The sequence below is a fragment of the Leptinotarsa decemlineata genome, unplaced genomic scaffold, assembly GCF_025532065.1.
Source record: "Leptinotarsa decemlineata unplaced genomic scaffold, Ldec_3_MD MMD2_tig00000035_RagTag_RagTag, whole genome shotgun sequence".
Taxonomy (NCBI): domain Eukaryota; kingdom Metazoa; phylum Arthropoda; class Insecta; order Coleoptera; family Chrysomelidae; genus Leptinotarsa; species Leptinotarsa decemlineata.
In genome coordinates, this window is record NW_027412540.1 from 21,339,266 (window position 1) to 21,356,956 (window position 17,691).

The 17,691-nt window shown below is 37.8% G+C and overlaps 1 protein-coding gene across 1 annotated transcript; it reads right to left on the reverse strand.

Annotated features, from left to right (window-relative positions):
* Positions 1-8,055: 8,055 nt before the first annotated feature.
* Positions 8,056-16,951, reverse strand: LOC111510916 (prostaglandin reductase 1). The gene is made up of 6 exons (XM_023166890.2): positions 16,671-16,951; positions 15,828-15,930; positions 14,707-14,895; positions 11,235-11,508; positions 10,864-10,966; positions 8,056-8,379 (listed from the first exon to the last, which is right to left on the reverse strand). The coding sequence occupies exons 1-6, from the start codon at positions 16,774-16,776 to the stop codon at positions 8,150-8,152; spliced, it is 1,005 nt and encodes a 334-aa protein (XP_023022658.2). The 5' UTR covers positions 16,777-16,951; the 3' UTR covers positions 8,056-8,149.
* Between the last annotated feature and the right edge of the window lie 740 nt (positions 16,952-17,691).

The window sequence follows — 17,691 nt, forward strand, 5'->3', positions numbered from 1 at the left end:
TGGGTTAGCCGGTCCGTGTAGACGGAAAGAACAAACAAAAATCGCAATTGATCTAATGAACGACAAGACATTGCTTGTAAAAATAGCAGATTTCAAAATATATATTGACAGAACTTTTGTTGTAATTGGGAAAAAAACCTGCTATTGTATAAGCAGTGTTTTTCTTTACGGCCATCCAATAGTCAGATTATTCGTTAATTAAAAGAAAGGAAAATGTTGGATTCATCCTATTCGTATTCACAGTTTTGAAAATCTCGGGTATAAATTGAAGAATTTTTAAATTTATTAGAATCACGCAGGCTATAACATTCGACTAATAGGAACAATGATCTATGAAGTGAAGCAATTAAAAAATGTACACAATTTATACCATTCTACATGGAACAGAAGGGCTGTTAGTTCAACTACCATTCAATTGAGTACCATTTGGAACGGAGGTGAAATATCGTGGCATTGTCCTTGATAAAAGACTCACCTGGAACGCTCACTTGGAAAAAGTTTTACACAAAGCCAGACTGTCTCTATGGACATGTCGAAGGATTTGTGGTAAAACTTGGGGTTTGGGTCCCAAACAAATCCATTGGATTTATGTGATGATTGTCAGACTAATGATCACGTATGGTGCAATCATTTGGTGGCCGAAGGCTTTACAGAAAACGGCCCAAGCGAAGCTCTCTGGCTTACAGAGATAGGCTTGTATGGCTATCAGTGGTGCCATCAGTATCACACCGTCAGCGGCCATGGAGATCCTTCTAGATCTACCTCCTCTCCATATTTTTCTGGAAAGAGAGGCTAGATGGACTGCATACAGACTTGTGCACATTGCCAATTGCACAGTATTCTGAAAATGACCTCTGCTTTTATTCCTCCAACTGTCAACCAGGAACTGCCTTATAAAGTACTATTCCCGAGTAGAGAGGACTGGATCCTGCGGGTGAAGGAAATATCAAGATCAGATAGTTGTTGGTTCACAGATGGATCAAAAACACCTTCCGGTTCTGGTGCAGGTGTTTTCAGTCGCAGACCCAGGACAGAGTTATCTACCTGCCTAGGAACTTATGCGACTGTATTTCAAGCGGAAATTTACGCTATTGAATTGTGTTCGGAGAGATTGGATAAATCCAACCCCACTCACAAGTCAATAAAAATATTCTCGTCAAACGGCGTTGGAAGTTCTTGGCTCTCACCGAGCAACGTCTGAATTGATAGCAAACTGCCAAAAAAGACTCTCCTCGATAGGAAGACTGAACAGATTGTCTCTGGTCTGGATTCCTGGCCATACTGTCCTGGAAGGCAATGAAGCTGCTGACTCTCTTGCAAAAGAGGGTGCTGCAAGCGGCTTCATTGGACCAGAACCTGTCGTTGGTATCGCTTTGGGCTTTGCCAAACAAACACTTAACACCTGGATGGCAAGAAGAGTTATGGACTTCTGGCAGAATCTTCCAGGATTGGCTCACACAAAGGCGTTTATTCACCCTCCGAAGCTTGATTCCAAACAGTTGTTGGACTACAGTAGGGATGAACTACGATGTCTAACAGGCCTTCTTACAGGTCACTATCATTTGAATCATCACATACAGAGACTTGGACTGTCGGAAGACAGTATGTGTCGCCTCTGTCTGGAAAATGATGAAACTGCCTGCCCCGCTGGGGACCGAATCAGGTTCTTTGAGTTTGGCAGATCCGTACTCTCACCATCTGACCTGAAAGACCACTCACCATACAAACTAATCGGCTTCGTTAAGAAGCTGGGTTTATTTGGCCGAGGGTGAATAGGTGTGAGCCACAATAAACCCTTATGGGTTGCGATGGAGGGTCGAATAGACCCACTCACTTCAGACCTACCTACCTACCATTCTTGGAAGTCTTGGACATACGGAATGTGCAGGATTTGAAATTTGATAACAATAAGAATAAAACTAATAATTATATGGACTATTCTCAAATTAATACCTCGCCTTGTTTAATGGCAGCTGACACAATTTGTTTCTCTAACAGAGGAAGCCTTTTCTCAGCAATTATTGTGAAACAGATATTATAAAATAAAAAACTCTGTATTTCATAACTGCTTAGCTCAATGTCTTCTCCCTGTAGTGAGTTGGACATTTCCTCACTCCTTCAACATTATCAGTATAAAAAATTCAACAATACTGAAGAAATGTTGAAATAGAAGGAGTGACTTAAGTACCACACTTTCAACCCTTTGAAAAGCGAAATTGAAATAATTATCCTTCAAAATTATTTATCATTATTAAGTCTACCACCGACAGTGATGAAAACGCCAGTGTTTCCAGCTAACGATGATTATTATTACGATTATAAATTGTCGACCTCCTTCAAGTTCAGAGCTCCGGGCTCAGATATTACTATGATTAGAATGTTTTTGTTCTCGATCATCCGCCCGACGGTGGAGAGACAAGCTCGGCATGATTTATGAACTGGTAACTAAAATGATCGTAGCTCGTGTAGGAGGCTAATGAAATAATCACTTGGTAATGGCTTTTCCATCAGGAATAGTGTTTTGGATTTGTGTTTCGATTGTTTATTGGTTTTGAAACATTCAATAAGCGCTTTGATGAAAATCAAAAAGATTTGCTGATACACCAGACGCTCCAACCACTTGTCTGATAGATTATCGATTATCTATTTGTACATGTAGATCAATCCTCATAGTGATTGATTAGTATCGATTCAGTAGTTTTCTAACAATGTATTCGATTGTCAGTTTTGAGGCCTTCGAGCTGACATTTTCATCACCTTGCTCTTACCAGCATTAGTTGAAAAATATAAGTATTTCATAAGTTTTTCTTTTGGAAGGCTTCAAAATCTTGAGCTTTTGGAAACAAAGATCAACAGACGACCTTCTATCGTATGTCATCCATATTTGGAATAATGAAATTGAGAAACATGTAGAATCAAGAACTGTTGCGCTTGATATTTCTAAGGCCTTTGACCGTATGTGGCATGATGTTATGCTGGTCAAACTTTGATGCTATGGTTCGTCTGATCATTTCTGTATATGACTCCTCAGCTTCCTGAAAGAACGTTCCCTGCAAGTGGCCGTCGATGGATATCTTTCGAATACTTTCATCATCAACGCTGGCGTTGTCCAGTGTCTCCAACCTTCTTTTTATTGTATATCAACGACTTATAGGAAAAACCAAGAATACAATTTATTGCTTTGCTGAAAACAGCACAATTGTCTCGTTATTCCATTTAGATTCCAGGACATCGGCTGCAAATGCACATCTTCACCGTCAGCGGGAGGTTGCATATCTTAATGAGAATCTAGAAGTGATTTCGAATTGGGGTTAAAGTAACCAGGTTCAATTCAATGCCACAAAAACCCAGGCATCGGTTTTCTCCAAGAAGATAAGTGTCACCGAACCGAATATAATAATGTCAGGAGATGAATAACGCCTTTGCCTTGGATGTCTTAGCCCTTAGGCCTTACATCAGGCATCTTCCCATTATCTATCGCTACCACTGTCAAGGGAACCCCTACTCCTCCGAACTCATCCCCTCTCCGTACCACCGTTGCAAGGCGACGGTCATACGGAGAGACGAATCCAAAAAAAAAATACATACAACATTGATTATAAACCTAAAAACTAATCATACTTAATTAACAATAACAAATAGAATGGACTTAAACCATTATAGCTGCTCTACCATCGTTCAAACATAATAACGAAATATCCCAACATAAATTTGTTTTTCTTTACCCAACCCCTATATATGAATAATACAATCTATACTGCACTTTCCTGGATACGTTCACAGTCTAGCGAGATCGCTTCACATCTATACTTCCTTTTCTCTCCTCACCATGTTCTCCGTCCAGTCATTAACAAAACGTATCCATTCATTTTTTTCCCATTTGTATCTCTCAACATGATTTCGCCACTTATCCTTTCCGTCCTCTCCTTCCATTCTCGCTATCTAATCCCGTCCCCGTTCATGCATCTATCAATCACGTGCTCTGCCGTTTCAGGCTCCCCGTACTCACAGGCGCAGGAAACCTCCGGGCCCAGGTTAAATCTTGCCAGGTACCCCGGAAAGTTCCCATGCCCAGTGAGCAGTTGGACAGCCTTCTGCGACAGATCAAAGAACTCATATCCAACTGTTCTGCAGAACCTGTAGAACACCCGCCTAGTCGTGCCTCTCTCCCATTCCCTCTGTCATTCTTTTCTAATCTTCTCTTTTATTCTTTTTCGTTCATCCCACGTGTTCTGCCATCCCACGTGTTCTGTTCATGCCTTTGGTGGCTTCTTCATGAGCCTTCGCATTACCTACGTTGTTCCGATCGTGCCCCCTCTTCCACGTAATCAGGGTACGTACTCCCCTCCCATGCCTTTCCTCAATCATCCACTGAATCATCGCTGCCCTTTTACTCCCCACTCTTTCTGCTTTCACTCTTTCTACCATCATTGCAGAGTCACTGACTACTTTCACGCTCTCATCCATGCCCCACATGCTGATCACTCGCTCGATCGCAATCAGCTCTGCCTCGTTCACGCTGCTTTGTCCGGTGACCCTTTCATTCCCTGTAATCCATTCATCCCCTCCTCTTTTATATGCCCTTCCTATCCCCATTCTTTCTAACTCTATCCTCGCTTCGGCATCTACATATACTTCAATCACCCCTTCGTCCTCCTCCTCTTCCAGCAACTCCTCTTGTAAACAGGGGAATATCTTATCTACTCCTTCCACTCTGTCCTCAGTCTTCCGTGTCCCATTCTCTCTCTCTCTCCATTCTTGGTACCTGGCACATCCTTCTACCTGTAATGGCGCCATTCCGGTGATGACACCGAGTTCAGCCGTTGGTGTCGTCCTGTAAGCCCCACACGATACCAACAGAAACGGCCTCTGTGCTGCACTCAGCTGTCTTCTCACCTTTCTGTCATGTACTCTATTCTCCCACACCTGTACTCCATACAAAGCCGCAGGTTTGGCTACCCTTTCATATATCACTCTCACACATTCTCTCTTTAATCCAATATTTCTCCCGTCTCATTTTTTCTGCCAGCTCACTCAGCTTCTTTCTCACTTCCTTGTGGTGGTCTATGAACAATAATCCCGAGTCCACCACAATTCCGAGGTACCTAACACTCGTTTTCATTTCTATACTTCTCCCATTCATTTCTAGGACCGGGGGTATCTCATTCTTACTAGTTGGTATGTACATGAACTCCGTCTTCCTTTCGTTGTAGCTCAGCCACAGGACAGACAATTTCGCTTTCTGCTACGTTAAAATAGACACCAATATGTCTTGACACAGTCATGTCGCTGTAATTGGGGAGACTGCTTCTCAAAAGCTTGGAACACTGTTCTGAACCAGAAAACTGTACACACCTCACAAACTTTTGATGCTTTATAAAGCTCAGATCAGACCTTCTTTGCAGTATTGTTCCCATGTATGGAGCTCTGCCCCCAAAAATACCCTGAAAGTGCTGGATTCCATCCAGAAAAGAGCCATCCGTCTGATTGGAGACGCGAACATCACAGGCAACCTTGATGGCCTGGAACACCGAAGAAAGATTAGAGATTTGTACCTCTTCTATAGAGTCTTGTAATTGTAACTAACGTTACTGCAGTTTCGTCCTATAAGGACATTTTCAAACGATTACAATAAACTCATTGTATTGTATTCGTTTGTAAATATCCTTATAGGTAGAAACTGCCGTAACGTTAGTTACAAATACATGTGGTATAAATACATAGAAAGTTTTATCTCCCATTTTTCATATGGAAAAAATCTTTCATTCATCCGATTCCTAAGTCAAATGATTCCATATCAATGTCACAATTCAGACCAATTAGTATCTTACCTATATGTTCCAAAATTCTTGGGAAAATAGTTGCCATTCAAATTAAAGATACACTTGATGAAAATGAAATTTTACCCATAACCCAATGTGGTTTCCGCCCGGGACATAGTACTCTACAACGGCACTTGTAAAGGTTACTGATGCTGTATTTAGAGCTTGTGATCAGAAACAGAGTACGATATTGGTTTTAATTGATTATAGCGAAGCTTTTGGTACTTTGGATCACAACTTGCTTTGTAAAAAACTTAGATATTTTGGAAGGGGGGAATCGGTGGTAAAAATCATTGAAAGCTATTTGCAACATCGCAGTTAGCGAAGTGAGCTATGTGGAAGTGAAATTGTCTCATGGGGAGTACTCCAGGGTAGCATACTGGGCCCACTTTCATTTACCTTGTACACAGCTGAGTTTTCCAAATATCTTGAAATTGATTCATCAATATGCTGATGATACCCAGATTTATAAATATTTTTTCCGGGTTGACTTAAAAACTTCCTGTGATGCAATCAATTCTGATCTTGATTTCAATTTCAAACTTTCGAAAGTTCATTGCCTCCTATTGAATGGAACCAAAACTGAAATGCTGATTCTTGGGTATAAAAACAACGAAAACATGGAGAGCAATGAACTTTAAATTTCGATCAATGGTAGCCAATTAAACGCCTCGTGCAAATGTAAGAACGTGGGAGAATATTTCAACGCTGAGCTCAAATTTACTGCACATGTAAACCATTTGGTAAAAAAATCGTACGCTGAACTGCGTTCGCAGAAGTTATCAAGGAATTGTAGTCAGAAGATTCATCTGATGGAGTAATTAACACAGTCTACTTCAAAAATCAGATACAAAGATGTGCCCCTCGATTCATGGGTCAAGTCGCCCACGAATTCCTTCGATATCTTTTGGAAGGTTCACATGAGGACCTCAACAGAATTACTGAGAAACCTGAACCGATCTTAACTGAGATTGACGAAAAATTGAGCAATAACGGAAAAGCACAAGAGTCCTGGCAGAGATATTTGAATATAAACAACTCCAAGATTGTAGACTATTTCGTTAGTCAATTAAAATCCACTATGAAGTGCACACACTGTGGACACTCATCAGTAACCTTTGATCCTTTCTGGGATTTGTCTCTTTCCAAGAACTGGCCAATTGAGTTTGTCACATTGCTTGGATTCTTTCACAATGTGAAATGTGTTCGAGGTGCAAGCAAAGGAGAAAATGTACAAAGTCCTTATCAATCTATAAGTTTCCCTGTATATTAGTGATTCATTCAAAAATATTCTCCCCAACGAAAAGATTCAGAGGCAAATTGAATGTTTTCATTGACTTTTCTTCAGATGGATTACATATGAGCAATTATGCAACAGACAATATGGCTCCTTGTCGTTATAATCTATATGCACTTTTGAATCACAGTGGGACTACTTACATACCTATATGATTTCATAATTCATTAATTTTGAATAGCCTTCTGCTTATGTACTTGGGTAGGTGTATGTGGTGATTTATTTATAACTAGTACTATGTTGCTGTATCGTTGCTGTTCCAATGTTTTGACATAATCAGAATCAACGAACTTAGGCGTGCGTAGCGTTATATAACAGTGCTTTCAAAAAATTGTTCTACAGCGCTATCTAGTGGCGAGTTACAGAAAAATTGATAGCCTAAAAACCTTCTCTATGAAAAATTACTTATACATGTCGAATTTTATCACGATCGGTTGGGCGATGTAGAAGTTTATCACTTACCAACCAACCAACCAACCATTTTTATATAGTAGATTTTGATTTTCCGAATGATAGAAGTTATATTATGAATATATTATTTTATCACTTTCAAATAATATTCCTTTTCATTGAGTTCATTTATTTATTATTTTATTTTTTCGTATTATTTTTGTTTGCTGTGTACGTACATGCGTGTATATGTATAAATACGGGTATATATGTATATTGTAGATTGTCAATGTATATCAAATGTATATCTTTATTGTTGATGTGGGGGCAGGTTGTATGAAAGAGCAACTGAGTTGAATACCGCCTCCTTGTTTCTATCATCTGGTATGTTATATGTTTTTAAAAAAAATTAGGACACATTATTATCATTTTGAACGGGAGAAATTCAGGTAGAGAGAATGAACAGAGATTTTATCACACCCCGAATATTTTATCTTTTTATCAGAATAGTCGTTTTTGAAAAAGGGCTCCAATAAAAAAAACATATAAGATCAAAGAGTTTATTCTATTCCAACTCTGACCATGAACACAGATCAATTTTCTGTCGAACTTCCATTATCCTGAATTCTACTGATATTTCTTAAGCTTTTACAACTGGTTTACCAACTGTCTCTCCTTTCATCTGACCCAGAAAGGCTTTAAACATGTTTTCAAAACCGTCCGTTACAGTTTCGTGATATTTTAGCTTTCCCTCTTTAATCCATTCCAAATTCTGTAAGATTCCATCCATCCATCGATTCAACCATCTGTGTACATGGAAGCCTTGGAGTTTCAGTTCATTGAATACCATGGTGTATTGTAATGGTAGAACTGAAAAAAGTAATCTAATTTATTTGATACTGGTGGTACTTATTTTATAGATAAATTAGAAACCTGTTGGTTCATCAACTAGAAATATTTTTGTGCCACGTAATGTAACTTTTTTATTTGCAAATTTTCATGTACCAATAGTGTAGGTTATGTTTATACACTCTGCAGGTCGCTGATCCAAATGGCAAGATGAAGAATTTATCCGGCATACAAAAATTTGCGTGGACAATAACTGATTTCGCAATAGCATAATAATGGAAAAAACATCCAATAGTCCTCTTGATAAAAAAGGTTACTTTCAGGAATTGGTTTGGAAAATAATCTCCACAAACATAAGATTCCAAAATGTGACATGAACGTAGCACCAACAAAGCTCTTGGCTCCTACCGAACAACATCTAAATTGGTAGCAAATTTCCAAAAACGACTCTCCTCGATAGGAAGACTTAACAGATTATCTCTGGTCTGAATTACTGGCCATACTGGCCTGAAAGACAATGAAACTGCTGACTCCCTTGCAAAGAAGGGTGCTGCAAGCAGCTTCATCCGACCAGAACCTGTCATTGGCATCGCTTTAGGCTTTGCCAAACAAAGACTGAACGCCTGGATATCAAGAAGATTAATGGACTTCTGGCAGAATATTCCAGGATTGCTTCACTCCAAGGCATCTATACACCCTTCGAAACTTACGATGTCTAACAGGCCTTCTCACAGGTCACAGGTCACATGGGTATGAGCCACAGGAAACCCTTGCCAGTTGCGGTGGAGGGTCAAATATACCCACTCACTTTGGACCTAACCTAACCTAGCCTAAGCATCAACAAAAGCTACTGTTTATGAATATTAGGTATAGAAAATACCCATAACTGTTTAGAAATCCTTGTACTTATAGGAAAAGAATACCAGCAAAATTAGATGTATTCTTCATGACTCAGAGAATGGTGTACACTGCATCAAGTCAATTAAGAAATATGTATTTGTAGTGACTTCATAATTCCTTCACTTTTCAGAAAAGATGAAGATCAATTCATAGGTATTCATCAATCGTTGTGTATTTTTCAAACGTCGATGTTTCTTCTTCAACATCCCATATAGCATATTGACGACATGTAACTGCGCTAGCTGATGTTCGATGACAGTTGTAATTTTTTTAAGATATCGCGTGCTTGAATTATAATGACTTGTTTCATGATTTTGATTGTATGGTACCTGAGCTGTCGGAATTTTGATAATTTCAGGTAATTCGTCTACATCCGATGTCCCATTAAGAATTAAGTGGTTGTTCTCGGTTATTGTTTTTTATAATTGTCTTCAAAATTATCGGGATGTTCAGCAATTTTTTTTTGATGATGCACCCTTGTTTTACAATTGCGATAGCTTCTCTAAAGGCGATAACCTCAGGTTTTGTATCTGTGCTATCTTTTTCTCGAGCCGAAATTTATATTGTGGTCTGCCTGAAGGTGGTGTTGAAGGAGAACATACGTTTGTTTTCGCAGAATATTTTGTGACCTTGTACTTTGGCAGATATCCATCTGTTGTTCTGGCCGATATAATCTTGACTACAATCATTTTATGCAATGCTATAGACTCCTTGATTTTGGAGGTAGACTCCTTTGGATCTAGGTAGTAATCTCGGTATCGTTGTTTGTGTTTTGTGAATGAACAGGATATTTTGTCGTCTCAATGTTCTCCCAATTTTGTTGGTTACACCTTTGATAAAATTTGCTTGTGTTCCGTGGTGAATTTTCCATCTGTTCAGTGGATGTTTGTGGAAGATTACTTTTTTTGATAAAGACTCCGCTCCATCAGAAAGTTAAACGTTGGTTTGCGGACTTCAAACGTGGTCGTAGAGACACCGATGATACAGAACGCAGTGGACGTACAAATGAGGCAGTAACACTGGGACACGTAATAAAAATCCACAAAATCGTTTTGAATGATTGAAAAGTGAAGTTGCGTGAGTTAGTTGATATTGTAAAGATATCAAAAGCACGTATTGGCTTTGTATTGCATGAGCATTGGACTATGAGGAAGCTCTGTTTAAAGTGGGTGCCGCGTAAGCTCACTGTTGACCAAAAACAAGAACGTCTTGATTATCCTGAGAAGTGTTTGGCCATGTGTAAACATAACAAACCGGAACTTTTGCGTCGATATGTTACAATGAATGAAACATGGATCAATCACTTTATTTTGGAATCCAAACGATCGTCATGTGAGTGGAGAACACCTGGTGAGCCTCGGTTGAAAAGCGTTTTTTCCTAGGCTCGGGAGTTTTCAGCTCTGCCTAACAGAGCCGATAAACGAGGCAGCAGAACTGGAAGAGCCCACAGAAGTTCTAAAATAAAATGGCTACGGATCACAAATAATCAAATCAGACAGACGACATCCCACATGACAGAAAGACTGCAAGTTTATCTTCATTGAAGGTGATACAAAAAAATACGGGATAAACAACAGGTTATTCATATATTACTCAGTTACTTACTTTTCGGATTTTGTTCATTATATCCAGATATTGCACCACATACAGCAATTTTTCCAAATCGATTCATTTGGTTCATAATGGTAAAGCTTACATCTCCTCCTACCTGTAAAAAGAGTTGAGAATTGGATATTTCCCAAGAAAAAATAAAAAATATAATTTTACTCTTTAACGAATACAACTGCATTTTCCTCATAACTTTATGACAGAAGTGAGAATTTGTTTCAAATACTGTAAGATAGTTGTACATTCCATGGAGTGAGCAAAATACTAGTAACTAAGGTAATCTTCATCGTTATTTCGGTCATCTTTGAAACATTTTTCGCTGGAAAGTAGTCTCACGAATTTTTCTTTCAATAAAAAAAAAAACTCACATTATCAAAGTAACAGTCAATTCCTTGTGGAGCTACTTTTTTTAATGCCTCTTCTAAGTTTTGTGTTTTATAATTGATGAAATAGTCAAACCCTAATTCATCAACTAGCCATCTTCCTTTTTCTTCAGATCCTGCTATTCCGATTACAGTACAACCAATGATTTTGCATATTTGACCAGCAATGTTTCCTACAGCTCCTGCGGCTCCAGATATTACTACGGTGTCACCTTTTTTTGGTTGCAATACTTCTGTGACTCCAAAGTAGGCCGTATTCCTGAAAGGGTTCGTTGTTCAAACTGAGATAGAGATAATATAAAAGATGTTTGATGTTTCAAAGGAATTTTACTAATCGGACGTGCTGATAACGTCCGTCCACAAAGAAGGTACGCGGATGGCATGTGCTATCGTAGGGCTCCGTTTTGTGTTGTGTTGTATTAAAATTGGAATGTGGAGTGTCTAAAAAAGTGATGAATAAGTGCCCCCCTTTATTCACGCCGGTATCCAGGCCGGGGTGGTTCGGATAAACACGTAAAGGGGGCTATATATGTGAAAAATTATCAAAAGGTCTCCCAAGTAGGAGGCGACTTCAAAAAATCAAATTGTTTTTATGTTAAAAAAACTAGTGTTTTTTATTATAAAAAGTTAGGAAAATATGGGTGGCAGCATTGCTTTGTGCAAGACCGCTGCGCCCCCCGACGAAGCTCCTGTTAACCAACAGAAGAGCATTGGTGATATGCGCCTGAAGATAGGAAGCAACGACCATCTAAAATAGAGGAAATACATTAGGAAATACCAATTATTCATAGGAAATTTGGAATCATTTTGAAATGTTTAGTTTTGCCTTGAAGTAGATACTTCAAAATTAAAATTGATAATTGTGAAAATACTTTTGTGTGAGTGAATTATTAAAAGTTATTATTATTAGTTAACAGCTGAAAATTTAAAGGGTAGACTTTATATTATTAATGGTCGATGAAATCTAGCTTTATATACTCCTACCAAAGAAGTACACCCACATAAAAAGTTTTGAATGGTTCACGATATTTCAGAACATTTGGGAACGTTCCAGAGCACTCTCAAACATTCCACATCATTCCAGAATGTTTCAGTATGTTGTGCTCTCGAATACTCCTGAATATTTCGGACTGTTCTAGAAATTTATAGAGGGCAAATTTTTAAAAGCAAGCCTTCCAGGTGAAAACTGAAATCTTTTTCGTGGATGGGGATGGAGGGCTACATCATTGTTCCACAATAATTTGATGTTTCGGTATGTTGCAGATTATGAAGAATATTCTATTGTATTTCAGAATACCGGCCTTGAAATGAAAGTAATCTAATCAAAATTCTTATGGCTGGGATTAAATGAAGTAAGTGAATGAATGTTGTTACGTACTGTTATCGACAACATGAGTAGATTTTAAGTTATTAAAATCAAGTTATTGGTGCTGAAGAGACAATACTCCGAAACATCAATATCCGCAATTGAGGATGACAGTGTTCCATGTAAGTGAAATATTACCTCTTTCATGTACGATATTGTATACCGATCTTGTAAATAATATCTGATTTGGTTCCATAACGATTGTTTGGAACACAAACTGAATAAGGGAAAGTTTTTTTTATAATCCAATGTTCATAGAAAAGTAGTTTTTTCGTAAGTATTTTTTATTTCGTGTAATTCAATGTTTACATGGAAGTAGTTATTCCATGAGGGCTTCTTTTTTCAGTTTGTGTCTGGAAGTTACTTCTTTGCATGATTTACACATTGTTGTGAAGAGTTTATTTTGAAATCAATTGCTTTCTTTCATTCTTTTGAGGATTCACACATTTTTTGTATGAAATCTTCCCTGGCTAGATGTTTGTTACAGGTCTTTTGATTCATCAACTTGTATTTTTGAAGTCATGGAACTTATTCTATCATCCATGGATGCATGTATTTTTTTTTCAATGAAATGAACTTCTGACGGCAAACCTTTGTTCAACAAAGACTGAGCAAGCTGTCGCCTCTAAAAATCTCGCCTACCGGCAGTGGCGCAAAAATCACAGTGCCAAAAACCGAACTAGGATTGTTATTGCACGTAACAGCTGCAAACTTTCAGTGGTTGAAAGCAAAGATAATTAGGAATAAACTGCTTGCCAATCCCAATGGGTGTAGATTCTTTTGGTCGGTAGCTGAATATGTTAACCAAAACCCTACAAAATCCACAATTCCATCACTAACACAAGCGGATGGTCCAATTGCAAAAACATCCATAGAAAATCAAATCTACTAGCTGAACAATTTGCGTCCCACTCCACAGTCGATTTTCTGAGAAAGGCACCACCCACTATTCCCGCACTAGGATCCACAATGACGGAATTTACTTTTTGACGTCTAGTTAGGCCAATTTTGAAACAGCTTAAGTAGTCTGGTCCTGATGAAGTGTCCGTGATCGTATTTAAAAAGTGCGTCAATGAAGTCGCAACAGTATTTTGCAGACTTTTCAACCTGTCTCACAAGGAAGGGGTTTTTTCTCCTTGTTGGAAGATGACTCGCGTCCAGCCTATTCCCAAAAAGGGTAAGAAAATTTTCAAATTAACTATAGACCAGTCGCTTTGCTATCAGGGATATCAAAGATCATGGAGAAAGCCGTTAATCATAATATTCTTGAATATTTGGAAGGCTTCAACATTCTGGGCGATCATCAATATGGCTTTCGGAAACAAAGATCAACAGGCGACCTTTTATCGTATGTCACCCATATTTGGAATAACGCAATCGAGAAATACGGAGAGTCAAGAGCTGTTGCGCTCGATATTTCTAAGGCCTTTGACCGTGTGTGGCCAAACTTTGATGCTATGGCTTGTCGGATCATTTTTGTGTATGGATCTCCAGCTTCCTGAAAGAACATTCCCTGCAAGTGGCCGTCGATGGGTGTATCTCGAATACTCTTACCTTCAATACTGGTGTTCCCCAGGGATTCATATTGTCTCCAACCTTCTTTTTATTGTATATCAACGACTTATTGGAAAAAATAAGACTCCAATGTATTGCTCTGCTGACGAAATCACAGTTGTCTCGTCATTCTATTTGGATTCTAGGACATCGGCTGCGGATACATATCTTCACCAGCAGTAGAAGGTTGCATATCTAAATGGATATCTAGAGGTGATTCCGAATTGGGGTGGGAGTAACCAGGTTTAATAATCTGGAATATCGAAGGAAGGTTGGAAATTCGTCTCTTTTCTGTAGATACTTTCACGGGAGGTGTTCAAGTGACTTGGCACATTTGATCCTTCCAAGAGCGGTACATATCAGAGATAATTTTGGAAAATATGTATTGTTGGCCGTCGTTTGTTTGAAAATGTTCAGGAAAAATGGCAAGAACATGATACAAACGCCTGTCTCCCTCTATTCTAATATCTCTACGAGCAGGACATGAGAGTATATTACTTGTCATCAAGAGAAACAAGAAGAAATTTTCATAGTTACCCTGGCATTCCCAATATTCCCAGAGCTAAAGAGACAGGCAGGTCTCCAAAATCGGGTAATATATAAGGATCCTGTGTGAACATATGGCCTTTGAGAGCTTTGCCATCACAAATGGTGTGAGATCTCCAATCAAAGTTGCCTAATACATATCGGCCCACTGGAAAATCTACATTTTTGCTCTCTATGATTCTGGAACAAAATAGAAAATGAAACATCAATTCGAATGAATTAATCTAACTGAAATTTTAGATAAATAATAATCACACACAAAACTGGAAATAGTACAGAATTTCTGGATTCGTATCTTCTGTCACAGTAAAACTGTGGAAAGTATCACGAAAGTTCCAAAGTGTATTGATCAACAAACGTTATTTCAAGATTTTTTTGTTCTAATGAAATATATGAATTTGAAAGGTCATAACGCTCCCATTATTTTCCACAATCACGAAACATGTCCGAAGAGATGCGAACTCCTGACGACTACTTTTTTGAATAGACACCCAATGTCTTTCCCACTTTTGGCTCAAATATAACTGTATAGTAAACGATTCAGAAAACTCCTGAGGTACTCCACTTCATCATCACATGAGAGATCGAATAGTCATGATTAAAGAAAGTGCTGAAGTGGTTACCTCTTATACTGCCTCTGTCTTTTTAAAAACGCATTACCATCATGCTTGCATCGTCATATTCTTATTCTTTGGAGAATCAAGATAGATACATTTTGAATTTTGTATTCTTCCATTACCTCTGAGAGTAGGATGAATTCATCTTGGTTTTGGCACTATTCGTCATCTAGTAATAGGTGAAAAAACCTCCTGCTCCTTTCAATCTATCAAATATTGGTTACCAAGATGAAATTTTCACCTCATGGAACATATTTACATTGGTTGTTTTCATACGTACAAGCGATACTTCAACCATTTCAGGCTTCACAATTGGATATTTCTGGTTCTTTTGTAATAAAACAGAATAATCTCCCATTTAACGGTTTGTTTTAGTTAATGGTGTCCCACCATCTTACTACTGGTTCATAAATGAGTGATAAAGTGTATGAATTGCAAGATTGTGACTTGGAAACTTTCATGATACCGGTTTTTGAAATTGTGATTTTGATTTACCTAGCTACTTGTGCTCCAATGAAAGGTATCCCCAATGGAAGTCTAACAGAATATGCCCTCATGTAAGGATCAACACTTAGAAATACTGCTTCAGCTAGAAATTCTGTAAAATGAATAAATATTTACTCATATTTACTCATCGATAAAAAATTTGAAGGATTCCAGATTTATTCACAAAAAAGCTTTTTCAAGTATTAGTAGCCCAAGAACGGTGATAATTAGGGGAAAATGTCTGAAAATTCATTGCTTGAAAACTGGAGGGCAGTTACCTAAAGGCAATGTGATCAGAAAAAAGTAATGCAATTTATTGCATTTATCGGTGTTCCTGAGTCATTTAGAATAACGAACTTTTGTTTTACATACTCACACTGAAAATAAGAATAGTGCTTCAATTATTTCTCCTCAATTTGCATATTCGTAACTTCAACTTTAATGAAATTATATTGTGATAAATGAGAAATGGAGATTGGAGTTTCGTCCTATAAGAACATTTTCGAACAATTGCAATGAAAATTCTGATAATTTTCGTTCATCACCCAAAATTATGCCAGTGAATACATGCTTTTTCATGTATTGACTTCAACTTCAGCATAACTAATTAATATTGAAATATTTTTACCTACGCCTATGGTGAATAGTATTTATCGTCAACGTCATGAGTAAACAACTCGATGGCATTCTGTTAATTCATCAAAAATCAATTCGATCGTAGATAAATGAAATTTATGTTATATTTTCATGATTCATACAAATAATTTGAATTGGAATTCGTTTCCTCAGAGAAATAGTGACATGACATTCAAGATGTTCCTAACCTCAATCAAGGAAATTGAAAGAACTTACCTCCTTCTTTTATTGGTGGAAGTTCTTCTTCGACCAATCTCAAGTCGGTTTCTTTTGGATATCCATCAAAATAATGCTCGAAAATAAACACTTTCGCTTTTACCATATTTACTGAATAAAACTGTCAATCTGTTTGATTGCTTAATCAATTACTGGAACAATTTCAAAATACTAAGATACTTGTGATACCAGATCAGCATTCATTTGATTTAATGACGTCTTCATTACTTATCTTCGTAAACAAGTAAACTCTGGTGGGTTTATCATTGAGATACTGACACTCATTAGGTATGCTATGTCGGTTTCTGATGTGAACAGGTAGGACTCTCATAGGCGTAGACACTATAGTGAAAGGTCTTGATAAACCATTCTCTCTGATATTTGCTTTCTGTATTTCGTAAAGTGGTGAATTAGGAATTCTTAGGGCATTGTAAATATTAATTAATATGCCATCACGGGCGTTCTGTTGAACAAAAATGTTTTGTTAGGAATAAATTGGGATGAAATAGAAAAAAAAAAATTGAGATGAAATGCAAAGTAAAACAATATGAAATATATGTCGATTCAAAAATGTTACACAGACAATATTTCGACCCCCATGAACAATTTTGAAACATGCAAAAATACATGAAACTTATTTTTGAGGAGGACATTTTGTCAGCTAATTTTTTATTGGATTACCTTTATCAACCCTTCAGCAGGGAGCGAACACAACCCCATAACCACTGTCTAAGTGGAAGAAAGTAGTGTTGTTGAGCTTCATCTTGTTGATGGGCCGTCTTGCAAAAAATTACCGGTTGTGTAAATTTGATTTTTTGAACTAGTTGTTATTTCATCAAGCACATTTGAGTGGAGCTCACCTATTGGATTTTCCTTAATGAATAAACATCAAATAATAGAACTCCTGAGAATACTATGTACAAATATTGTTGCCGGTTTTCTTGCGCATTTTCATGATTGGGAATAGATTCAGTTCTTCGTGATTGAAGTTTATTTCATCATTCAAGAAACGGAAGTGTGA

What these genes read in the sequence shown, in the direction of transcription:
- LOC111510916 (XM_023166890.2), bottom strand. Translation starts at nt 16,776, where the DNA reads ATGGTAAAAGCGAAAGTGTTTATTTTCGAGCATTATTTTGATGGATAT. An exon ending in ATTGGAGCACAAGTAGCTAG is followed by an intron (nt 14,896 to 15,827) that starts GTAAATCAAAAT and finishes ATTTTGTTCCAG; the next exon opens with AATCATAGAGAGCAAAAATG. An exon ending in GGAATATTGGGAATGCCAGG is followed by an intron (nt 11,509 to 14,706) that starts GTAACTATGAAA and finishes GAACCCTTTCAG; the next exon opens with GAATACGGCCTACTTTGGAG.